This window comes from Barbus barbus (genome assembly GCF_936440315.1).
Source record: "Barbus barbus genome assembly, chromosome: 32".
Lineage (NCBI taxonomy): Eukaryota > Metazoa > Chordata > Actinopteri > Cypriniformes > Cyprinidae > Barbus > Barbus barbus.
This window is the reverse complement of record NC_136760.1, coordinates 6,846,854-6,874,142: the sequence shown is the minus strand read 5'-3', so window position 1 is coordinate 6,874,142 and position 27,289 is coordinate 6,846,854. Positions and strand designations below refer to the sequence as shown.

The 27,289-nt window shown below is 37.1% G+C and overlaps 1 protein-coding gene across 1 annotated transcript; it reads right to left on the bottom strand.

Annotated features, from left to right (window-relative positions):
• Window positions 1-290: 290 nt before the first annotated feature.
• On the bottom strand, window positions 291-26,497 carry LOC306852392 (myocardin-related transcription factor B-like). The gene is made up of 16 exons (XM_079389154.1): window positions 26,335-26,497; window positions 18,287-18,489; window positions 12,952-13,017; window positions 11,513-11,568; window positions 11,170-11,245; window positions 9,503-9,664; window positions 9,230-9,399; window positions 8,981-9,118; window positions 8,641-8,891; window positions 7,978-8,146; window positions 6,406-7,194; window positions 6,203-6,322; window positions 4,292-4,459; window positions 4,089-4,205; window positions 2,446-2,506; window positions 291-1,917 (listed from the first exon to the last, which is right to left on the bottom strand). Exons 2-16 carry the CDS (start codon window positions 18,420-18,422, stop codon window positions 1,424-1,426), a joined length of 2,973 nt encoding a protein of 990 aa, XP_079245280.1. The 5' UTR covers window positions 18,423-18,489; window positions 26,335-26,497; the 3' UTR covers window positions 291-1,423.
• Between the last annotated feature and the right edge of the window lie 792 nt (window positions 26,498-27,289).

Sequence of the window (27,289 nt, the reverse complement as noted above, 5' to 3'; positions counted from 1 at the left end):
TTAGTGTCAGCTGCAATTTCTGGTGGCTTCATTAACATAATCTCTGACAAAGTTTTCTTCCATGGCATCAAAAATATGCAAATAAGAAAAGTGTGGGAAAAAATGGAACTTCCTTACAGTATATTGCACCAAAAAATCAATTGAATCAAACACACGACATTCCACTGAAGTGACGAACAATCACACACAGACACACTGATTCACATACACATACACACAGACAAGGGGTCGGACATCCAACGAGTCAGACAAAATTCTTTTTCTTTTTGCTTTTTTCTTTGCTTTTTTTTATACAAATATTTGTTCTCAAATTATTTACATAAACTTTCATAGATTCATTTCAGACCATTTCCAAACGGTATAGTGGAACTGATCGCCTATTAATCGAAATGGGATGTTTGGCTGAAATTGAGTGCTGATTGATGACAAATTTACTGAGACCAATTTCCGTGTCCAGGACTAAACAAAATGTACAGCCTACGTCTGCAATTCTCAGATGAAACTCAAACCAAATGCTCTTTGCAACCTCATCTAAGATCAGCCATTTACATTTACAGGAAATTTGCAATTGTAGCCACTTTATAAAACATGAATCAATTCCTCTAGTCTAGACAGCCAGTCAAACAGTATCATAAAAAGGCAGATTTGCTAAAAAGTTGACATATGATATGTTAATTAGATCTTCTCCATCAAACTATACTACCATTTAAAAGTTTAGAGTCTGTAAGATTATTTTTGTTTGTTTTTGAAAGTAGTCTTTTATGCTCACTAGGCTGTATTTATGTAATCAAAATGACCCCAAACTTTTGAATGGTAGTGTATTTGCCACTGAATCTTGCAGACACCAGGCTGTTACTGCAGTCAGTGCTGGAGAAGGGGATTCTGGGAAACATGACTTGACTGCCATTTTGGGTCTGACATTCTCATCCTCCACACAGACACTCATGATCACGGACTGGAGCGCTAATGGCGTCATTGCTCAAGGCTCAATTTTCAATTTTGCGCAAACAAAATGATGCCACATCATTTGGAACCGACAGCTTACCCTTCCTTGAAACTAGCTGTGAGGATATTTATGGTCTGACTGCAACCGATCTGATGTCAATGGCACATGAATGAAAAAACCAAAATAGCAATACAGCAGAATTCAATCTGCCCAAAAGCAGCTCCCTCTCAGAATGGCACAGCAAAGAGAGCCCTAGCCAGCATTACCCACAAGGCTCTTGTGTATTTTCTGATCAAAAGGTGAACGAGAACAGATGGTGATTAGAACCAGCATAAGTGAAGTGTACAGCTGAGGTGGAGTCTGGTCACATAAAGCTGCCAGACGTGAACCGCCACCACACAGATGATCCCTACTTCCCCCATAGACAGATGGCTTATTGTGCGAGTGAAAGTATAACCATGTTTGAAGAGATTCCTGTCAGTCCCAGTGTAGGTGCAGATCATGAGCGTCCAGGAATTCAGAGGTGATGCCCAATGGATTGAGTCCGCCGATGGGCCCAGGCATAGTGATGTCCAGCCACTCCATGTTGTCCAGGCCTGTGTCTTGGAGACTAAAGGACAGGGCGGAGGAGGAAGGTGCAGGCGTGTCGGTGAAGACCAGCTCCGACGTGTCCATTGGGGAGTTTGGCTGTTCCAGTATCTGGTTTTGAAGCTCCTCCAGCAGGCTCAAAGTCCTCTGCTCCGGCTCTGTGTCCCCAACCAGCGTGCCCTCCAGCAGAGCCTCCAACTGGTTGTCAGAGTCCAGGGAGACCAGGCTGGGCATGGGCTCCACCATGAGCGCCGGCGGGGGTGCCATCTGCACCTGGGCGGGTAGACGGGACAGGGCGGTGTTGATAGGCAGGGTGGTGATGCTGGCCGTAACAGGCATCATCTTAGGCACAGATGAGTCCTGTTGACAAAAGGGAGTGATCTCTGTAGAATATAAAAGGGGTGGCACAAGAAATTAAAAAGTTAACATTTTAGTTTAAAAAAAGGTTAAATAGATCTTCTCCATCAAACTACACAAAAAGTTCAAAATTTTAGGGTTAAGACTTATTTTTGGAGTCTTTTACTCCAGTCTTCAGTCTCACATGATCCTTCAGTAATCATTCCAATATGCTTATTAAGAAATTAATACTCTTATTCACATTTCTCGAACCCCAAGTTCAAGAAAAATGAATGACAGTATTAATTTCTTTCAAAAAGAAAATCTTACTGATGGTAAACTTTTGAACGGCAGTGTATTTGCCACTGAATCTAGCAGATGCCAGGCTGTTACCACAGTCAGCACTGGAAAAGGGAAATCTGGGAAATGTAGCCAGGATATGCCTGACATTTTCAGCTTCCACACAGACGCTCATGATTAGCCAGTGTGAAAATAAACATCTGTATTTGGATTTATAGTTTGAGTTGACAAATGAACGTGATCTATTGTAGTCTGCAACAAAACGACAAACTCACCTCCACTTTCTATTAAAATGTCAAAGAGATCATCCATCTGTTGACTCGTTGCTGTGGGAATCTGCAAACCGACAAAAAAACAACAACAAAAAACCTTTTCAGTTCAAGGACAGCACTGAAGAAAAGGCAAATGAGGGGAAGCAATAATTGCAATCAACTAAACTGTAACTAAAATAACTACAGTTATCACAGCAGTAAACTACGGACAAGGACTACCTCTGGTTAACGGCAAAAATAGTCTTAAGAGACATTTCTCATGAAATACAAAAGTATTTCTATAGCACCTTAAAAAAAACATTGTTTGCCGAATTATTTGGGGGAAAACATAAAATGACATACAATAAAAAATTGATATAGTATACTGACTTTTTTGTGACACGAGTCGGAGTGCATTTATCGTATACTGAAATATTCATACTGATTGATATTGATTCAAGTATTTCATTTTTCTTTTTCATGGGGCTATTGGAGATAATTCTATATGAGACTAATTTGGATTTTTTTGTTTGTTTTTGTGTGACAAGTATGTACCATGTAAGTATGTAATAACTTAAATTTCAGTCATCATATGGCATCAGAGGACTTGGAATATAGGGTCAGTCCATCTTAAGTGGTCCATTTTCCATAACTTTATATCTGGTCGCAGAGATAAACCAACATGAAAATGAGTTTTATTTATTTTTTTAAGAATTCTGTGGTATTTTTAAGCAAATTCTCAGCTCCACAGACAGACAGACAGACACACACACACACACACACACACACACACACACGCATGCATGCACATTATACTTACATCAGTTCCCCCTGCAGAAGGTTTAGGACTAAGACTCTAACTCTTTTCTATTGTAAATTGACCTTAAAAGTGGAAATTTGAGCAAAATTCTAAGTCTAAGGAACACAATATGTTAAAAATTTAACCCTTTGACATGTAGGACCACACCATTTTGATAAGTACATCCAGCAAGTTGTGATAAACTGCTAAATTTAAATATGCTTTCACGCTTTGACTAGCACCGAGCTAGAGAGAAACTTGCTTAGAGCTTTTCATATTATAACTGTTCAGTGTTTTCAACCATATGTTTATTTTAGGTTTCAGACATTAAAATACACATAAGTACTAACAAAACCTTAAACATAATTAATTGTCATTTGCTGTAATTTGACACATTTTAATTATGCTATTGTGTAGGTAACTAAAGTTTACTCTATTCTTCTCCCGGTTCATCGGCCACTTACGTTCATGTCTTTAAATCAAATTGGATGAATTTGCTTTTTCTATGTGTTGCAGTGTAAACTAATGATTTAGCTGGAATATTGTAAACATATTGTATTAAAGGGTTTAAAAATGTTCAAGCAACCACTTAAGATGGACTGACCTATTATGCATGAGTCACATACTGCACATAATTGGTGCATTTTTTCTGTTTTGGAGATTGGTAGTATAGATCGCCATCCCCATTCCATGTATGATAAACGCAGACTCAAAGCTTAAGATCTCATTTTGTGTTTCACAGAAGAAAGAAACGGATTGGAAAAACATTGGAAGTTAATTTTTGGGTGAGGTAAAGTTGACAACTGCTGAAACAACCCACTATTCAACCCAGAATGTGGATGATCATACATAGATATAAAGTCATCACCTCTGAGACGGCAGCATTCTGTAGGCTGCGGGTCTGTTTGATGGCCTCCTCATAGCGGGGCGGTTTTCTGTTCTTGGGCATCTGGTTGAAAACTGGGGACTGCTGAATAAAGTATGTCTAAGGATTAAAAAAACTCAATGAGCACACAACTCAAAACAGAACAGCAACACTAAAAGCATCTCAGTAAAAGTAGGATGTTCTACCTTGTTTAGTGGCCCATTGATAAGGGTTGATGTGACAGGGGACGTCTGAGGTGAGATCCTGTTTTCTGGGGAGCTGCTGAGAAAGCATTGAGGTATCTCCAGGCCTCCTGGGTTCTCATTGGTACCGTGCTGGAATCCTGACCTCTCGGTGGTGCCCACAGGCAGGGTCTGTGTGAAGAGTAAACCAATAGACCATGAGCATCCAGTAACACCCACTAGCATCATAGAGAGCATTTGTCTTTGTGTTATGATCTTTCTGCTTGGTATGAGAACAAGTCTCTTCAGGTCACGCTGGCAAGGATCCACCAGGCACGGCCGTCGATGAAAATGTTATCGGCTCATCACAACCAATGAGCTCTAGTTACACAAGTCATCCAGGACTCAGGCCAGGATCGTTCACTATGCCAAAGTAATGGCCATCTAGCTGGGAAACCTTGGCATGGTGCCCTGCTGCCAGGACAGGCCAATTACAGTAGAGTGAAAGCCTAGAAAGAAATGAGACCAACGGCCACCATCCATCTCACTGATGAATGACTCTGCTAGACAGACAAAACTAGATAATCCCAGAGCTCACGCATTATGTTCACTTGTTCTGATTGCTCCTACTGGGACTGATCCTTTTCTTACTCAGATTCCACAGTCATTCAATACTTTGTAAAAAAAAAAAACCCCTCTGTAGTGTGGATAAAAGTGATATGCCTGTCTGACGTTTGGTCATCTTGAGAACAACAATGACAACTTTGTCTGCTAATTTTTATAGTAAGCAGTTAGACAAAGTTGTTTGATTTATCTACATTTCAGATATTATTTTACGCTGAATATACTCATTTTGAACATATCTATGGAAGACCGTTTATAGATATAGAATAAAAAAAAAAAAGAAAAAGTAATGGACCCTTTTCACAAGACTGTGATGACATGTTATTTGTATTTTTTTTAAAGTATGTACATTTATAACACTCTCCTTTATATTATATTACCTTTGCATTAAATTACAAAAAAAACTAGCTTACGCTAATGTTTCTAATGCAGCGTCTATGGGAGGGACGCTAAATTTTTGTTCTCTCTTCTGACTGCCATTATCAGTCTCTCTCAATTCTTCTTCTTTTATTGAAAGTCATGAAAACACTATCGCAGCGTTTTTCTTTTGCTATTTGAGCAAATGGGAATGCAAAAAATATATTTGTGGTACTCTCCCATTCACTGTTTTTCAAGTTAACCAAACTATGATGGTTTCAGCTGCCAAGAAACCCGCAAATGTGAAAAACGTCCATTGCGACTTTTCTCACAATACTGCCTTTTTTGTTGCAATTGCAATATGAAATTGCAATTCTGAGATTGAAAAAAATATTTTTTTTCTCAGAATTGAATGAAAAAAAAAAACGCAATTGCTAGTTATATAGTCAGAATAGTGGGATATAAACTCGCAACTGTAAGAAATAAAGTCAGAATTGCGAGATAGAAAATTCTGACTTTTTTTTATACCTCGTAATTCTGAATTTTTTTTCTCAAAATTGTGAGATATAAACTCCCAATTGCGAGTTATAAAGTCCAGTTTATGCACAATATTATGTTCATATGGTGCTCCAAATTAACTTCTTACGTACACAGTGTGTGTATTTTGTTTTTACTAATAACTGTCTTATTTTAATATATTTTAAAATGTAATTTATTCCTAAAATGGCAAGGTTAAATTTCAGAAGCCATTTCTCCAGGCTTCAGTGTCACATGATCCTTCAGAAATCATTCTAACATGCTAATTTGGTGTTGAAGGACCAATTCTTAGTATTATCAATACATTATTAAATATTATATAAAACATGTATATTCTTTTACATAATATTTATGCCATTATATTTGTTAAATTATATAGTATATGGCAATGTATTTGTATTTGGTTATAAGACTGACCTGAACTATGTGGTTATGACTGAGCAGCTGTTGTGATGCAGGACTCTTTGCTTTGGTGGGCTGTATTTGGGGGGTCTGAATTATACCTGGCACTGATGGAGAGACAGCCTGCAAAACTGGCTACAAAAAGACATCAAGATTAAATTTAAGTATTGACAAGTATAAACTGTACCTAACACATATATACACAAGTTTTGTGTTACCTGTAGTTTGACATTAGTGTTGGGCAGCTGGATAGTAGTGGTATTATTTGCCAGTGGCACTGGAAGAAGGATCTGAGTGCCCCCATGTGGAGTGGTTATTAGAGTCTGGGGCTGTCCTATGACTTGTGGGACTCCTTGGTGGCTGATAATAAACTGACGGAGAGGAGTAGCTGTCACCTGGTTGGGATGGGCCTCCTCCAGCTCCAATAGCGTTGGCGTAGTGTGTGGACTCAGTGTGCAATTAGGAGGGACAGTGTTTTCTGTTTTGACAGACGCCAGCATAGTGGCTGGACTGGAAGTGTTATTATATTCTGCAGGTGGAACAACCGGTCCACTCCTTTTTTCCACCTCTAGCTGCATCTTCAGTTCTTCCACCAGCTTCTGCTCCTGCTCCAGTTTACGCAGCAGTTCCTCAATCTGACGCTCCTTTTCATGTAGTCTCCAGTCCTTTTCCTCTGGAACAGGAGCTGCCTTTACTAAACTGCGGTTTTGACCCTCTGCCTGTCCCTCCATGGATGCGTCCTCTTTGCTGTGAAGCTCTGAAGAACCAGGAGACACAGGTGGAGTGGAGCTCAGGTATTCAGAGGGCTGTTGGATGGGGGATAGGGTTGTAGTGGTGCTGGACACCTCCATAGGTGTGCTGCAGGGCTGTGTTTTAGGTCCTTTGCAGTTGTTGGGTGTTATAGAGGCATTGTTTTCTTGGAAAGACTTTAGCCGTTCAATAAGGTCTATTTTTGTTCCTGACACTGGAAGACCACGTAACTTTAACTCCATTTTCAGCTCTGCCACCTGCCAAAATAAACCCATTATTAGTGAAATTATTAACTCTATAAATACTAGCTCCATAGAGAAAATAAATCATAGAGAAATCATAGAGTGATTTCTGGGTTACCACATATATCACCATAAAAATAGCTACAAATCATCTGGATTCTACGAAATGTAATAATTAAGATAATTTACTGGAGACAAACCATATGAACCAAATTTTACATAATGGAAAACTCATTTATTTATTTTATTTAGTATACACAACCATATTAAAGTTTGGAATTGGAAATTTGAAATTAATACTTTTTTATTCATTAAGGATGTATTAAATTGATCAAAAGTGACAAAAAAAGACAAAGATTGTTAAAGATTTCCATTTCAAATATATGCTTATATTCTTTTGAACATTCTATTTATCAAAGAATCCTGAAATAAATGTATCATGATTTGTACAAAAGTATTAAGCTGCTATCTGTTTTCAAAAATGATAATAATAAGAAATATTTTGTGAACGTCAAATCATATTATATTACATAATTATATATTTTCTGAAGGATTATGTGGCCCTGAAGACTGAAGTAATGACCGCTAAAAATTCATCTTCGCCATCACAGGAACAAATTATCATGGAAAATGTCATTTATTGTGTAACAATATATATTACTTTTTATTGTATTTTTAAATAAATCCAGCCTTGATGAATATAATAAATTTCTTTCAAAAGCATTGAAAAACTTACCAACAGTCTTGTGTCTCTTATTGATTAAATTTTTTCTGTGGAAAATAAGAATCTGTTGGTACCTTCATCTCCTCTAGGTTGGCAGGTAGTATGCCTGCCTTGCGGTTGGAAAGGGTGCTGTTGAGTCGCACAGGTGTTGCTGTGGGCAGAGACACCACAATAGAGGCAGGAAGGCCGCTGTTGCTGTTGATAGCCACTGTGGCACTGCTGTTTTGGCCTTCTATCACAGGCCTGGTGAGTAGGGAAGTAGATGGGAATAAAGGGAAGAAACAACACTTAACATCACAGAAGGAACAATTCTCAATAAATAAACACCATCAAACAATGCAGAGGCCGAATACAACGACAGCTAAAATAAATCTTGCACAAGAGATGGAAAAGGAAGCAGAGCAATAACCTCATCAACTTCCTGCCATTAATGAAAATCACTAAACAGGATTTGTTATTGGAAAATAGGTAATGGTCCTGATGGCCACCGGCAACAATAATAGCGTTTTAGACATTTTCCACCTAAAAGCATTCATATGCAGCCATTATACTAATGGTTGACAAAACACGGCTAGCGTCAAAAGCAAAATATGACCTTTAACAAATTAGGCAAGACAAAGGCCAAATGGTTTGCATCCACCAAGCTCAACGATAGGATTGGTAAAGTAGTACATACCGAAAACATCAGGGCCTGATACAAAGATAACAAACAAACAGCTCCGGATCTCCTTGCTTACTTGAGAGGTGCAGGAAGGATGGTCTGGTAGTTGTAGTGCTGCTGTTGCTGTTGGCTCAAGATCTGTAGTTGCAAAAATAGCTGCTGCTGTTGTAGTAAACGAGCATATGAGGAGTCCATCGGGGCTTGGTTGGGTTCTTGTTTCTGGTCTGGGGGAATGTATTGATGATATTTTAACTTTTTCACACGTGGCTTGGCCTCCTTACTCTTCTTACTGCGGCTCTTGTCCCCAGGTAACTTAGGCTGACTTTGCTGTAAATTGAACAGAGATTTTCCATTATGCATTACATCTAATCAAGGGGATTTCATTATTTTTGTTGTTTCTTCAGTTCTTTACTGACCTTTACAAGGGTGGGCCCAGACTTCACAGGGGCCACAGTGACTAGCTGTGGCATGGGTGCTGGAGGGCAAACTGATTGCTCATTGGTGGAAAAAGGCTTGAGGAAATCTGTTGAAGTGGTGGTCATTGCAGGAAAGTGCTGTGGAAAAACAACACATTATGAATCTCAGGTGTTCTGCAAAACCTAAATTACTCAATTCAGTTTTTTGGCACCATGAGCTCTGAAGTGAAAAGGAGGTGGCAAGAATACCTGTAAGAAGTTATTAGGTAAGGGTGAGGACTCTTCAATGGCCCGGACCTCCCCAGGTGAGGCCACAGAACCCTGGGACTCCTGACTGGCTGGCTGCTCGGGTGAAAATGCATCTCCACTGTCCTCATCAGCTGGTTCCTCTAGAGCTCTAGGGTACTGCATCTGACCATCTACCCAATTAAAACAAAGGACAATGTATCATAACGCATTCAATTTATGTTCTACGTACATATTTACCCCAGTTTAATACATTACTATAGTTTGCATTTTCACCAATGATGGCCTCCTTGACGCTGGAGTCCACAGGCAGGATGTTCTTCTCCACCAGCTCCATGGGGCCAGGGCGTTGAGCAATTTTCTCATTCAGGTCATCAGCCAATCGAGCTCTCTTCAATTTCAGCTGGGTGGCCTGCAGAGAAGGCACCGCCACCGTCTCTGCCAACCCACCAAAAACCAGAACAGCAATCATTTCAATCCACACTCCTACTGAACCACCACAACAATCCCACAGTGGTCAACTCAATCACAGAAGTAAATAATGCACAAGTACAGCATCTGGATGACTCTTTTGAACATAATTTTTTTCTTGTTTTTTTTAATTCTGACAGGTTCAGCTGTCACTGCTTTCTACTGAACTATCTAACTTGATAGCACAGTGTGTTAAAATTCATATTTTTATAATGTACCAAGGGAAGTCTGCCTGTATTAGTGTTTTTAGTGCAACTGAACATATGCCTCTGCAGCTAGATCTTCAGCGGCATGGCAAAATAAATAATATTTTACCACATTTGTGAATATTAGTTTGCAGTCTTTATTGAATCTGAATTCATAAAAAGACTGTGTACAGCAAAATAATGACAAGAAATATCTTTCTTTTAAAGGGTTAGTTCACCCAGAAATATGAACTGTCATCAATTACTCTTCCATGAAACTTTAGTTTTTTCTTTGAAACCATAATGAAAACAATTAAAACCTGAGAGATTTATGTCCCTCCACTGAAAGTCCATTCCACCAAAAATTCGACACATCAGAAATATAGAAATTGCACAGAAATTCATATGATTCAAGCTGTTTAATCCAAAACATCTGAAGAAATGCAATTTGATAATGAACAGATTTAATTTAGGCTTTTATTCACATATAAACATTGATCATCGTACATACATCAGCATATATTGCACATCAGAAATGGTCAACATATGTTCAACCATACTTGATTTATACACTAAACCAACAGTTATTTAGACAACAAACCTGACTGGTATGGTTGAGCTTCCATTCACCATATTTGTTGTGCTCTATGTATATGTGCGTTGTTCAATGTTTATATGTGAATAAATGCCTAAATTAAATTTGGTCATCATGTAAAGTGATCATATCTCTTCAGGAGACGGAATAATCTGGCATTTTATATGGATTACTTTTACGGTCTCTGATTTTTTCAGATCATCTGATGTGTCAAAGTTTTGGTGGAATGGACTTTCAATGGATTAACAGAAATCTGTCAGGCTTCATTAAAAAATATCTTCATTTATGTTTTGAAGGTAAACAAAAGTTTTATGGGTTTGGAACGGGGTTCCATTTTTGGAAAGTTGTCCCTAAATTGTCCTTATAGGCAAACATATAGATTCCCAAACAAATGGTTCTCACGTGTCAGTTCTTTTAATAAAATATGAGTTAAAACTGCTTTTTATTTATAACAGAATTAACAGAAAGAAAATGCCAAGTAAAATGGATCAGAAATTACTCCCAAATGATTCAGAATGAATCAAACTGAATAAATAGTCTTGGATTTGGAATCAAATCGGAAAAATCTGTATTGATGCCCATCTCTACTAACAAGATTTGAGAGCTACAGCTACAGCTTTGTTTAAAAACACAGTAGATTCAAAAAACTTTTAGATTAGCTGCCATTACATGTATCGTGAATGGAGGATTACCTTGTAAGATGTGCATGCGGACCAACTCGGCCCTTTCTGGGCGGCTGCGTATTTTGTGCTTTAGGAAATTTTCAGTCTACAGAGAGAAAGGATACAGAGTTTCAGAAAACAAAATCCCTCTGTAATTCAGGGATCAGAAAGTAACCATTATAATGATCTCCGCTGTGCTTTGCAAATAACAAACACATTTACAGAAGGCTTAAAACTATTAAATCAACTGAGAGGTTCACATGTGTCCCATTACAGAGAGCTGGGCAACCCTGAAGAGGTTTCAGGGAGGATCAGAGAGCCCAGATGGCTGAGGAAAGTGCAGGAGGTCTGGGTCTTGGTGCCCTGCTCTTACCCTGGCTCTCTCAAGGCTGCGGATCTGTCCATGGAACACTGCAGGGCTCTTCAGGGCTGTAAAGTCACACACACACAAAAGGAAAGCATCAGTCTCATGAGGACACAAGGCCATCACCCACACTTCAAACACACACGGCTCTTTCATCTCCTGCAGTCTTTCTAAATGCTGTAGCGCCTGGTCTCACATATTACTCAGAGCGGAGATGGTGGGCCCACACAGAGATTAGCACACAGACTACACGGTGCCCTTCAGGACCAGACAGCTACCTCTTAATCCCAGGAGAATCTATGCCTGATATTACACAGAGCTATGAGACAGCATACAGTGTAATCCCATCAATCAGCTCAGACATGGCCAGAGGGGGAAAAAAAAAAATGTACGTTTATATAAGTATGAGAGATTTCACACACTGCTCGGAGACTTGGTTGAACGGAAAAGTGGTTATGAGCAATAACAGAAAGAGCGGTGGTGAGGCGAGAGGTGAGCTTTTGGAAAAATACCATGTGCATTGGTCACCTATGCCTGGTTGTGAACTATGCTGAAGTGTGAGAATAAACAACTCATTCAAAAGCAGATGTGGTACAGAAACCACAGCACCAAATGATTTCTTAAACGCACAGTAAATAAGGAAGGTTTACAAGACTTAATGCAGGGTTCGTTTTGTTTAGGAACACCAAAAATTCAGGGGACTGTCAAAGACTGTATAAATGTGTCACAATACATCATATGTAATGTGGAACACAAAGGTTACACTACCACTCAACAGGTTGGTAAAACGTTTTTGTTTTTGTGAAAAGTTTCTAATGCTCACCAAGTCAAAAAAATACACAGTTAAAGCAATAATAATGTGAAAACGATTAGAATTTAAAATGGTTTTATTTTAAAGGTTCTATTTTAATATATTTTAAGATGTAATTTATTCCTGTGACGGACCAGTTTTGAACGGTAGTGCAAAATTAAATCGGGAGCAAGATCCCTTTTAAATAGTTTTATATAAGATGACATAATTTTTCACATCTACACAGAACAATTATTATTCCTTAAATATAAGTTAGATATGCGAATAAACCCTGTAAAGTCAATTTAACATTTATTGCAGCTTCTCATTCTTTTTGTGCATGATTTATTGGTTAGTTATTCAAAATGTTTTTGTAATCTTATCAAGATTTTGGAACTTGTTTTTTTTTAGTCTCTCTTACTTTTTAACGTAGTGCCACTTTTCACAATCCAATTAATTCATGATGGATAAAATCAAATCCCACCATAATTTTTTTTAGATTATGAAGGAAAAATGGGTCTCAAAATGCCATTTCATGACTAAAACCTTTACATATTTAGTTAATATCAGCAGTTTTCATACAAGAGTAAATATGAATCATCCTCTTGTTCATATGCTGGTGCACTCTGCAGTATTAGATGGCAGGGGCTGTACTCACGTGGCATGATGCCCTGATCAATGAGCTGCTCGCGGGTGCGTCTCTGCTGTAGCCTCAGCTGGAGAACTGGTGGAGAGAAGCAGAAGCAGTGTTATGTTCTTGACCCAACCTCTAGATCAGGCTTGTCAACACTACACACAGAAATGAACTTTCCCATCTGATTAACACACTTACACACACACACACACACACACGCGCGCAACAAAAGGTAATATAACCTTCAGCACAACCGAAATCACACACATTTCCTCTCTAGAATTACATAAGAGCCACCATTCAAAAAAAATAGACGTTCTTCCTGCTACCAAAACAACACCCTTTTGAAGCGTGCTGTTTGGAAGACTTCCTGGGAAAATTCTCAAGACATTTTTCTTTGCCCTCTTGGGTTTACTTACTGGGCTGATTATAAAAACAGCTCAAATTGGTCAGAAAGACAACATGATAACCGCTGACATTTATCAAGAATCATGAGCTCTATTAGCTGGGAATTTATAAATCTATGACGGCAAGTTCAACACACAGCTGCATGTCACGCATTCCAATATCTGCATGAGGTGATTATTAAAGAATTTTGTTGTTAATGCTCAGTTCTTGTAGCGCAACATGACACTAGCAACATCATCCACATACATTTTAAGCATATTAATAAAACAATTAATAAAACATTTATTGTCAGTCTGCCAGTGTCAAATGCAATGATGTTCTACATGCTTAAATGCAGAAACAGTAAGGTTTAATCTGACTAAAAACTGAGTCAGTTAACTGTTAACAAGTTCAGCTGAGGTTGAGCAAACGAAACTCTCTGAGGGCACATGATTGGCATTTTATTGTTTTCACTATGAATATGTGCACTTAAAGCTGAAGTGTGCAATTTCTGCACCAATTGTGGCACTGAAGTGAGCTGTATGAACAGTTACTACTGATAATTATAAATACTTTTGAAAAACTGGGAAAGTATTTTACGCTGAAAAAAGGACATACTTCAGCTCTGAGAAGAGGAATGAATGTACCATGAAGGAGATAATAATGGGGCCTCTGCTAAAGTATAACAGACACATTCCTGGTGCCCTGACTACACTTGACTTATCATTGACCTTGATCCTAATCAGGTTAATTTTTTACTTGGGGCACAGAAGAAAAAAATAGTTTAGGTCTCCCTGATTGCACAACGTAACATTGCAGCTTTTTAGGTTGGGTTATTCCACATGGTAAGTAAAACATCTTCCATCATCTTGGTAACAATCAAGATCTCAACACGCTTTCAGATCCTTTCAAAGATTCTTGACAATCAGAGTCTGCGCAAACATGGCAAACACACTGAATTAGTGGCTTCAAAATACCTGTGAGGATCAGAGAATTATATAATAACAGTCTATATAACACAATTATATTATTGTTACACATATTGCAATTCAAATGTTTAGCTTCAGTAAGATTGAAGTTTTTTATGCGTTTTTTTTTTCTCTTAAATTGACCCAAAGTGACTATTAAAATATTGATAATGTTACAAAGCTTTCTATTTTGAATACATAGTGGTTTTTTTTTTTTTTACTTTCTATTCTAAAAAAAAAAAAAAAGAGCAAAATAATTGCATCAGTTTCAGAAAAATATGTTTTCAACGTAAATAATAAGAAATGTTTCTTAGACTCTTAGAAATGTTTCTATCCCAGGAATAAATTATATTTTAATATAAAATAGAAAGCAATTATTTCAAATTTGCTAATATTTTTGATCAAATAAATGCAGGCTGGTCAAGGGATAAGAGACTTCTTTCAACAGCATTAAAAAATCTTACAGTCCCCAAACTTTTGAACAACAGTGTAACAATTTAAAGAATAATAATAAAAATAATACTGACATTGATGCCTTTAGTGAGGATAATCAATGAGCTGTTCTTTACCTTTTAGCGAAGCCACAGACATTCAGACGGACATCTTTGGCTGTAGCATCACATCTAATGCTGTGTTTTGAGCATCTCAAGTAAAGTTTTTAATTATCTCTCAAGTCTTTGCATTCTGTTCCATTCAGCAACACATCTTCTATAAACAACCTTTATGAAATGCATCCAATCAAACCAGCCAAATTATAAAGGACTTCATTAAGACCTATTAACTAACTAGCCGATTTTGAAAATAAGCAGTTTTATTCATCGATATCATGCCAATCTATGCCATTTATTTTGTTTAGATGGAAATGCTATTATCTTAAACAATCACTGACCTTCCTGTTGTGCATCTAATGGACAATCTCAACCATTTGCAGCAGATTACCCTGATTATCCAAGGAGTAATGCACAAAGCTCTCATGAAAAGCCAATCAATAGTAGCTTTCTTTTCTCAAATGCTGTCATGCAAATTTCCATTAAACCTAAGCCTGGCAAACAAAGCTTAAGGCAGCCAGTAAAAGCTATTCAAAATAAGCTAAACCTATATCCGCTCAGCGATAGAATGATATCCACCTCTCAGAGTCGAGCAGCAAGCTGCAGAACCTGGTATGAAGTTTCCTCTGCAGATGCTGTGAGTCTCCAGTCCTAAGCAGGCCATGCTGTCTGCCCGTCCTGCCTCACGTTCAGAGTATCTTAAAGTGGGCTCCTGACAGCACCAGAGCTTTGTGAAAAATGCACAAGGACATCGTTCTTCAGGGCTCTCCATTCACTATCAGCAGCTCCAGTGAAACTGGGACTCCCTCAGAGGAGACAACATCTCTGCTCCACCAGTAGACGGAGAGGAGGGAGCAGAAAGTCCAGACCGACCATTGTTAACCCCTCACTGCCATTGGAAGTTCAATTCTAGAACTGTAAAAAGTGCTCCTTTTTATAGTTTAGAAGAACGATGAATGTTCTCTGTATGGACGAGTGCATCATGGATGCTTTATTTTTGAGATCTGAGAGCAGAAAAAAACACAAAATAGCTCTCGGTTGAAATAACCCTCCTCTTCATCAACACGGTAAACATCTTGTTTGACAGACAGCCAGAGGATGAGTAACTGACACGGGCCATGCTCTGCCAAAGTAGTTTACATTTCCACTCACTGTGACGGTGTGACCTCAGCATAGCTAGAGACCTAGAGGAGCAGCCCTCACAGAGCTGTGAGCCACAGCATGCAGACAGCGCTGTCCTGTGACCTTTCACATGTCAATCAAAAGACTGTGCCCAAACTAAGAGGCAAAGAAACGTCAGAATTGTGGAGGCTGTTTCTGTGCGTCAAGACAGAATGGAAAAAGAGCTTCTCATTTTCGACGTGTACGGAAATAAAATGTTATTTAATCACCTGGAAATAGAGGCAAAAATAATCAGGATGTGCCGTGAATTGAACTAGGCAGCGAAGCAAAAATTAAATAGCTGAATTTATGCAGGCTGTGATTACAACCGGGCAAACGAATACCATTCCAGAACATGGGCAAATTTGAAATCTCACAATAAATTCACCAAAAATGGGCAAAAAGAAATTCTGACTGATGGTAAACATTTAGCCAAGAGGGACATCTAAATCAAATATCGACTGTGATTTTGTTGAAAGACAAACTTATGGCGCTTTTCCACTGCATGGTACAGCACGGCTCACTTTTGGCGGGTTTTCCACTGGGTATAGTTTCTGGTACCTGGTACTTTTTTTTGTACTACCTCGGCCGAGGTTCCAAGCGAGCCGTACCGTTACCAAAACATGATGTTTAAACTCTGCTGATCACTGATTAGCTGGAGAAAATCATCACTACCTGCGTCATTGAACTTTCAGCACGAGACACAACAAACCCGCTAGATTTAAATCGGCACAGCCAGCGAAGGGTCGAACGCAACTGTTTTGAATGAGCGCACCTTTTTTAAATAACCAAAAAATGTCTGTTTCGTTGTCTGTTGAGGAAGTACAGATGTTCCTCTCGTTGATAGCCAAGGAGCGGATCCAGCGAGAGCGTGATGGAACGAAGCGGAATTAAAAAGTTTTTCAGGAGTCACAGCAAGAGGCGGCGCAACTATAACGACACGTGAATAATGCCAAATATAAACTAGGCTTGTCTGAACTGCAGATTAACTGCAGTTGATTTTTATATTAACATTATTGTCAAAAAACGCTTGACTATTTTGTCTACACTACTGTTTAAAAGTTTGGGGCCAGTAAAAGTTTTTTTTTTTTAAAGAAAGAAATACTTTTATTCAGCAAGTCTGACTTAAACTGATCAAAAGTGAGAGTAAACTCATTTATTATTTTACAAAAAAAATTGTATTTTAAATGAATGCTGATCTTTCTATTCGTCAAAGAAGCCTGAAACTGTCTCTCAAAAAATATTAAGAACAAACATTTTTTGAGCACCAAATCATCATATTAGAGTGATTTCTGAAAGATTGTGACATTAATTTTTTTTAAATATACTAAAATAGTTTGAAAACAGTTACTTTAAATTATAATAATATTTCACAGTATATGGTTGGTTTTACTGTATGATCAAAGACTTAATGAGCATGAGCCATCTTTTAAAAACATCAGAAAAATCCTATCGCCCCCGAACTTCGATATTCGAAGTGTATTACAAATAAAACAATAAAGTGAATTTATGCAAGTGAATGAATTTAGGCATTACAACATTTTGATTTTTAAAGAGATTTAAAGTTTAAACATTATATGAGGGTTAGATGATGGCAACATTAATCTAAGTGAAAATCATCATGCACATTGAAATATACAACATCGGCCAATATATAGCATAGTAAAAAAGAAATATTTTTTAAAATACATTTATTTCATACTAAGTATAGTTCAAATCAATTAACACATTTACTAACATGCTGCTCAAGACTAAAAATTATAATTAAACTTTATTTGGAGTACTACTTGTGCACAATGCACATTTCTTAATATTAAACCTAAAATGTGTTTTAATATCACTATTGATGAGGATTGTATGATCTTTGAATAATATCGGTCTTTATACGCAAAATATTTAAAGTGTACCAAAAGTATACTTGCAATAGTTCCACTTTAGCACAATCAAATATACTTCAGTATATCTTTAGTTGGACTTCAGCACTACTTCCCCACAATTAAAGTGCATTAAGTACAAAATTAGTTGTTCTAATTTAGCAGACTTTAAGTATACCAGGTTATATGCTAAAAGTACAATTACAGGGTATTTTACTACGTACATAAATATGTAAATGTATTTGTAGTATACTTAGAATGAAAAATTTATTTAAAATACATTTTAGTATTTTTTATTTTTTTTTCACTAGGGTATTCAATTTTAATCAATAACTGATGGTAATAATATATAGTGCATCGCTAATTCATGTAAATGACTCAATCCAACCATTTTTATTCAGCATCATAACAACTGACGTACCATTTTTACGTTCACTGAGGGGGGGCAGCCTCTGGATGGGGTGCAGGGACAGTTCGCCCATCTCATGGGTTACAGCCTCACTCTGTGGGCTGGGCACCAACAATCCCCCAATCCCAGCTTCCCCCTGGTCCTCCATGTCTCCTCAAGGGTTTCGCTGGGGATCAGCAGACGATATGGTCACAGGAAGCTCCTCACTTCAGTTTCTGCAAAAGACAATGTCGGTATAGATTCAAGTGAAGAAAAAAGTAAACGGCAAAACATAAGCAAAGGAATTTGGTCCAAGTTAGGCAGACTGTGTTTTAGTAATACTTGAAATCATAAGTGAAATGGGGAGTTTGGGAATGATGTAATAGTTGAAGGATGTGGTATAAGGTCTGTAATATCACTTTAGCCATGAAAAACGACCAAAAACACAGAGGATGTGTTGAATCTATGGCATATACAGTTGCTGCTGTTGCCCATCTATCAAAGCGCTAAGAAATAATAAAAACGAGCCTTTCCATAGACCGTGAATGAATAGACTTTGTGTTTGCTAGCCTATCATTACTCAACTTTACATCATCCCAGTGGTTTAGATGTGAAACCAATAAAAACATAAACACAGCGCTCACCATGGTGCTGTAAAATGCTAGAATACACCATGACCACATCAGCACAAACCACAATCATTCATTCCCATGAAACACTTGCCATTCAAAACCTCCTGTCACATGGGAAGTGAGAGGATGTATTTTACAATACAAATTTTAGTGGCGTATCAATTCAGCAACTGATCTCAAACAAAATCTGCACAAGGGGACGGTGATGGATTTTGTTTAACTAACAAACTCAGTTTTGCCAGTGATGGATTTGGTTTCATAACTTAAAACATTAAAGCAAATAAAACATCACATTTTGCTTAAAAAAAAAATCCATTCATTTTTTTCCTCTTCCTGTGATTTTCCACATTCAACCACCTCTGACCACCGCACACATCACCTTGGCCCGCGAAAAAAAGGCAAAAAATTTACTCTTTTAGCTGCCTGTAATATCGGATTCCAGCCTTTCAAAAAAAAGGCAGGTTTTAAATATGAATTCCAGCTGTTTGTACTGGGTTATCAATGACTCAGGCCATTTACACAAAAATGTATTGAGTAAAACATTGTGGGACATGCGGTCACTGACCTAATAAAGATCCCAAAGCATGTTTTGATATGGAAACGGATAGTATTGGAAAATTGCATGGCCTGATATGACCTCTGAGTAGAGAGAACATTAGCAGCATCTACTCCTCCAGGTTTTTGCGATTCTTTGACCAATAAATCACTAATGTTGAATTTTTTGCATACATGTATAATTTGCCATTTTAAAGTGCCCCTATTATGGATTTTTGAAAATTCATGCAGTGCGTAACACAGCTCTAAGTGAATAAAAACATCCTGCAAAGTTTTAAATCTGAAAGTGCACCGTGTATAACATTTATGCATTTAGCAGACGCTTTTATCCAAAGCGACTTACATCGCATTCAAGTAAAAGTTTTTTTTTTTTTTGTTTTACATTTTATCAGCTCTTGCTTTCCCTGGGAATTGAACCCATGACCTTGGCGTTGCTAGTGCCATGCTCTACTATTTGAGCTACAAGAAAGTCAGGAAAGTGTATAAAGTTATTGTCTTTCAAAAGAAAGAGTCGACTTTGAATCATTGAAACAAGTCGTTTTTAAAACGAATCCCAAGCTGTTGCATGTTGACATCACCATGAAACATTAGCATATTGCCCGTCCACTTGTTGGTCTTTTCGCATTGGTCTGAATGAAAATGCAAATTCATTCTTTGCCATTAGGTGCTGCTTTAGGAGCGGTAAAATAGCGGTTTCCCCAGTAACGCTGTACACAAAACGGCACTGAGATCACAAACGCTCCTTTATCAGGCAGTCTACGCAAGATGAAATGAAAACGAGACCAATCTGACCAATCACAGCAGATTAGCGTCACGTAAAGGAGGTGTTTGGAAAAAATGAATCGTTGAACAAATAATTTGGGCGTTGTTGAGCAAATAAGGTAAATGCTTATTATAAGACAATGAAAGTGTTTTTTGGCCTTTGCCTGCGTGTCAACCTGTTGTTGGGGACTCTGCAAAACCAAAATATGAACCTTTCATAACCCATAATAGGGGCACTTTAACACATAATAACCGTAAAAAGCATCATACTAGCACTACCAAAAGTTAGACTAACACAACTAAAGTAAAGTATGGCAATAGGGGTGTCGAAATAATCGTTTCTACAATGCATCGCGATGCAGATGAGGACGATTCAGCTCAGTAATAGACCATAACCAATTATAATGTACTGATCTTTTTCTGGCGTCATTTGTCGCATACGTGCATTGTTGCGGTAGCATACAATGGCGGTGGGAGGTGAGTAGGGATGGGCATTTTCCAAAAATTTTGCATTTGAATATTTGGCCTCATAAAAACCGAATATTCGAATATTCGTTTATTGAAATGAGGTTTATTACGTTATTTTTAATTATCAATTTTTTTCACGATTTCTGAACAAGCTTATGATTAGCCATTACTCAACAATGTTCTACAAAAACGTTACGTTATATTGCAAGGTTTTATTTTGGTTGAAAACGTGTCAACAACAACAGAAAATACATAAAAAATTTTTTTTTAAAAAGCATTCAAGATCAAGCAGTGCAAACGGAAAAACCAAGCAGACCGTTCCAATCACAGTGCAGAATGTAGGCTACATATACTCCTATATTGCCTATAAGTCGTGGCCTAATGGTTAGAGAGTCGGACTCGTAATCAAAAGGTTGCGGGTTCGAGTCCCCGGCCGGCAGGGATTGTAGGTGGGGGGAGTGAATGTCCAGCGCTCTCTCCACCCTCAATACCACGACTGAGGTGCCCTTGAGCAAGGCACCGAACCCCCAACTGCTCCCCGGGCGCTGCAGCATGGCTGCCCACTGCTCCGGGTGTGTGTTCACGGTGTGTGTGTGTGTGCATTTGTTCACTACTCACTGCTGTGTGTGTGCACTTGGATGGGTTAAACGCAGAGCACCAATTTCGAGTATGGGTCACCATACTTGACAATAAAAAACTAAAAAAAAAAAAAAATTGTGTTTAAATTGTTTCACATATTAATTCTGAGAGAAACAATAATATCCGCATGCTTGGGTGAAAGTTTTTTCCTCAGTCTGATAACAATTAGAAAGTGCTGATAAAGATAACGTGTGCTAACAGTTTCTTAGCGCTTTGTGTTAAACCACTCTCCCTCGAGAAAACTTTATGAAGATAATTTCACTATCAGATGTGCTTTTTTGGTTCAATTGAGTACAGCTTCGCTTACTTGCAGTCATTAATGCAGTGATGGACAGCTGTCTTTCCTCAGTCGACTGTGTTTGGATTTCATGATTTCTCATTGTGATGGTGACATTTTCAATATAAGCCCGCCTGATTTACACATCAAACATATTTTGCTTATTATCAGAAATAATCTACTCTAGTGGGACGGTGCTGTTGTTATTGACTCTTTGCAGAAGTCTACCGGAAGTTAAGTTTGGGCCACAAGAGCGAGTTGCCTTTTGTGCTCAGATATGAGTTTTGTTTGATGTTTGATATATTCAAGAAGCATTTTTCTTTGAGCAGGTAAAATTAAAGGTTCAGCTCATATATCTGATTGCAATTATTTATTGACAAACTTGTATACATGTGAAGTAAAATTGAAAATTGAGGATGCAGTGCATAGTCAATGCATCATGATATCGAATTGAACCGAATCGATGACATGATAATCATAATCGAACCGAACCATGAGACCAGTGTATAACAACAATAAAAACAACACAATCAGTGTGTGATCCTGAATTCACTTCTTTTGTGCAGTTCATCATGTTTAAACTGCCAAATACACACAAAGTTATGTAGTGCTGTCAAACAATTAATCACGATTAATCACATCCAAAAAAAAGTTGTTTACGTAAGATACTATGTGTACTGTGTATATTTATTATGTTTATGTATAAATACACACACATACAGTATATATTTTGAAAATATGTACATATATTTACATGTATATATTTATATTCATATAACTTATATTATGTATAAATATATTTAATATAAAAAAAATTTCTTAACTATATACATGCGTGTATTTACATAATAAACATACACAGAACACACATGTAAACAAAAACTTTTATTTTGGGTATGATTAATCGCGATTAATCGTTTGAGAGCACGAAATTTATGACAAAATGCCTGTTTGGCGGGTATATAACGTGGAGGCTACACCGAATAACAGTAGTTTTAATAAAGACCAGCTTTATTTGCTTCTTTGTTTTCTAACAAAGCAGGACATTATTTAAATAAATAACAATAAAAAACAAAACCTAACCCTAAGTATCTATAATAAGTAATGACCCAAACCAATAACCAGTCAGGGCTTTGAACATGACATACTGCAAACAAACACTCGTGCACAAAAGCATGCAGCTATACAGGCCAAGCCTCATTGTAACAAAAAATTTAAATCTAATTCGCAATCATACGCACACTTTAATAGGAAAACGGCATTGTTGCATGTGTGTGATATTACTTAACTATATAAATATAAAAATCAAAAACCTATACAGGGATATTTTTTGCTTTCATAACTTGAATTATAGGGACATTCTAACTGCATTCTAATAGACTTCATCATATAGTGAATGCTTTTGGATTTTCAAGACCTGTTTTTGTTTGTTTGTTTGTAAAGTCAGGGACATATTTGCTAATGTTAGCTTGCATATCGTTAAAACAACAATTATGATAATATTGCAGATGATAATCAGCACAACACAAATTTTGGTTGCATGTACTTTCAATGAAAGGACCAAAACGATGAGAGAATATTTGAAATGTCTTCATTTGTGTTCCAAACATGAGCAGAAGTCTTGGGTGTGGAACAACGGGAGGGTGAGTAAAGTCTGAGTTTTCAGTGACTAATAACCACCATTAAAACATTACAAAACAAAAAACTGCATCAAGCATCGCTCAACATTTCAGGGATTACATTCGAGTTTAAAATGGATTATATTTTACAGGATTACCAGTGTAAAATGTCAGGAACACTGTTTAACAACCCTCTTAAAAACAACAATAAAATACAGTATTTGATCATTTTAATTGAACCATACTGATTAAACATCAATCAGCAACAAAGCGACTTTAATAAATAAACCAGCTCTTAATTCATATCTGTTGCAATAAGCATTGTTCTAGTAAGGAAGTTACAACACTCTTGGTTTTCCTTTAAGAAGATGTGCCCTCAAGCTCTAGTTCTCCATTCACCCTATTAGCACAATCTATCTAGCTTCTCCTTCACAGTGGCCAACATTTAATCTGTCTCAAGTGGCTTTAATGTCAGGGATCTAAACATGATTCTGCTGAGACAGCATACTATGAGCCATGACTAAATACTCTGGAAAATATCAAACTCCAATTAAAAAGCAAACCCAGATGCTTGATGCTTTTCATGTGTCGTGCTGGAAACACAAGCAATGATTTCCATGTGTTCATCAAAGGAGAATAACAAGGTGGGCACAAGATAAATGTTTAGTTTACTTCAGCCCAGCACCTGTGCTCAACTTCCTCTGAGAGGTTAATGACAAACTTTAAGATTAACTTTTTACAAATGGTCCATTAATGATTTCATGTGGGGGATCAATAAAATGTCTACATATGTACACTAAAGGATTTAACCAATATGAAATGTCCCAGCTGCATGTCCATTTTTGCATTTTAATGTATCTGCCAGTGTACATCCTAAAGTCAAGTTATCAAAAGACATGGTGTAAAATAAGGGTTCTTAACAGGAGGTCCACAATTGGTCTGCAAATGTTAGAAAAAAAAAAATCCCAAAACAAACAAATTAAAAGTTATATCTAAAGTACAGCTAAAAATCTGTGTTATTTTAGTATTAATAATAAAGCATGTGTTCATCAAAGGAGTTGATATCTTGAATTATCTTTTATATTTTTAGTTTTCATTTTAATTCTGTTGTGTACTGTTGTCATTTTATTACTTTCTTTTTTATAGTTCTATTTAGCTTTATTTGTATTTCAGTTTGGAGTAATTTTAGCACTTAAACGTGAATTATTTTATTGCAGTTAGTTACAACATTTCTGATTTCCATATGTAGTTTTTTCATCTAATATTTACATTACAGTTCATATTCTATTTATTCAGCTTTATTTCAATTAACAAAACTTTCATAGATTTAAAGAACGATAACAACTCAGAGCTAAATGTGTCATTCTCTCACACGATAAGTATAATAATTATCCAACAGTGTTGGGGGTAACGCATTACAAGTAACGCGAGTTACGTAATAATATTACTTTTTTCAAGTAACTAGTAAAGTAACACATTACTTTTTAATTTACAAGACAATATCTGAGTTACTTTTTCAAAAAAGTACCGGCAGTTACTTTTTCCCCATTTATTGACTGACAGTGCGCTGTGTGAACATGCTGTTACTGTAGTTCTAGACTAAATGTGAATGTGCATTAATTCATCCCACTCATAAAAAACAGATTTAGCATTCATCAAAATGAATTAAAACAGTGAAATGCAAACTCAGAATGACACAAACCTGCAATACTTAAATATGTTAAACAACACAAATGTGTCTAATCCCATTTTATTAACCAATGTCTTTGCTGCTGACCTTTGATGTTCCAGTTCAACCATAATAATAAGAAAAAATGACTTTAGATAAACTAACAATTGTGCTTCATTGTTTTTTATTGCTGAAGAGTGTTGAACCATCTTCTCCTGCGTTCTACTTTACAGATATCAATTTACTCTTCCTTCAGCCTGAGGTTTATTCATTACACTTTCTGGTGTGAAAGGGCTTTTACATTTGCTATAATTAGAACTTCTTGTATTAAAAACAATCAAGCCCTGCTCATATTTAAAAAGTAATGCAAAAGTAACGTAACGCATTACTTTCCATAAAAGGTAACTAAGTAATGTAATTAGTTACTTTTTTAGGGAGTAACACAATATTGTAATGCATTACTTTTAAAAGTAACTTTCCCCAACACTGTTAATGTGATACTAAACACACTATTATTGGACAGACAACAATCAATTTTATGCATGTCTCTCCTAGGGGTCCTTTGTCTGAAAAAGGTTGAGGACCCCTGGTTAAGTAATCAAAACTTAGGGATCATAGTCAGTAGCTGAGAATACAGAATACACTTGGTAAAAAATATTGATTTCTGTATTTATCAGAAATCTAGATATGCAGGTAATATGTGGTAAAATCTAAATTTGCATGAAACCAACAAATCAAGCAAATAATAGCATGTGAAATCTCGATTTGGTTGCTAACTATACATTTCAACTCAAAAACACATCACAGAGCATAAATCTTGCATCCAAGCACTACAGAATTTGATTTCAGACGTTCATGACTTGCGGTGGCATGAAGTGGAGATGCCAGGAGTCTAGTCTAAGAGCTTCCCATATAAACTTACACCTGTGTATGACTCACGAGTTGTTTGAAGACTGCAGATCTATTAGGTTGTTTACTCTCATTCACATGGAGTTTCAGTTTCAATGAGAGTCAATGAGACACAAACAGGATGCAAAAACTTCCAGTGCGTTTAACCTTTCTGCCATGCAGAAGCTTAAATCATCAACAGACCCTTCCTCCTCGGCCTACAGTGACTGACACTGAGGGTCTCAACATGTAAACCCCACTGTCTCGGCATAAACATCATGCGAAACAGCAGTGTTGATCTACAAACATCAAAACTCAATGTTTACAGATAATACTGTAAGTTAGCGTGCTAGCCTACATTAAGTACCTATTGTTTCACGACATACAAGTAATGTAAAGCTCATCCGAGAATACTCACTATTTCATGTTTACGTTTTTATTTTAGAGTGTATATCTCGAGTGTACATGACAGTCATGCTCCGTGTTTGTCAATGGCTCAATCCTCCCATCAGCAAACAGGCGCTAGCTGCTACACATTAAATCTCTTACTGCCATATAATGTCGCTTCTTACCCTGTTCCCTATAGCTGTGTCTATCTTGCTTGTCGTAGCCCCTTGGTTTAATGCTCCATTACTGTCCTTGATGTGGTCACCCGAGCATCCAGGGATTGATTCTGTTTTTCTTTGGGACTGAAGTTTTTTTTTTTTAGGAAGATGGCCGATACTCTATTCGTCTGAACTCTGTGACGCAAACAGTGTTATAGGCCAGTGACCATCGGGGGGCGCTAGTGTTCCGTCTGTCTTTTTGTATGTTATAACGTAATTAAAATGTATTTAATCTGAATAGAATTACTGTTAATTTACACAGAATTGTTTAAAGGTGCAGTTAACCCCAAAATATAGATTTTTGTTTTACTTTTGCTTCTCAGTCACCATTTACCATTATGAGTCATTATGAAAGTAGTCAAAGAACAGCTTCATGCAGTTTTGGAACAATATCGGGGTGAGTAAATGACAGAATTTATTTTTTGTATTGAATACACAGAGATCATTACATAATGAATTTTATTCATGACAAAAATGTAAAAAAATTTCTAAGAGTGGAATTTACCAATGAAAATATTAAATATTAAAATAAGCAAATAACTGCATTTAAATGTCTACAATACACAGCAATGTCACAAGTCATTACAAACTGTAAAGTTAGATTATAAACAAGGAATTTAAAGGGATGGTTCACCCACAAATGAAAATTTTGTCAGTAATTACTCACCCTCATGTCGTTCCAAACCTGTAAGACCTTCGTTCATCTTCGGAACACAAATTAAGATATTTTTGATGAATTCCAAGAGCTCTCTGACCCTCCCATAGACAGTAAGGATCCTTACACGATCAAGGTCCAGAAACGTAGGAAGGACATCAGTGGTTCAACTGTAATTTTTTGAAGCTACGAGGATACTTTTTGTGCACAAATAAAACAAAAAAAAAGACATTATTCAACAATTCATCTCCTCCGTGTCACCCTGAT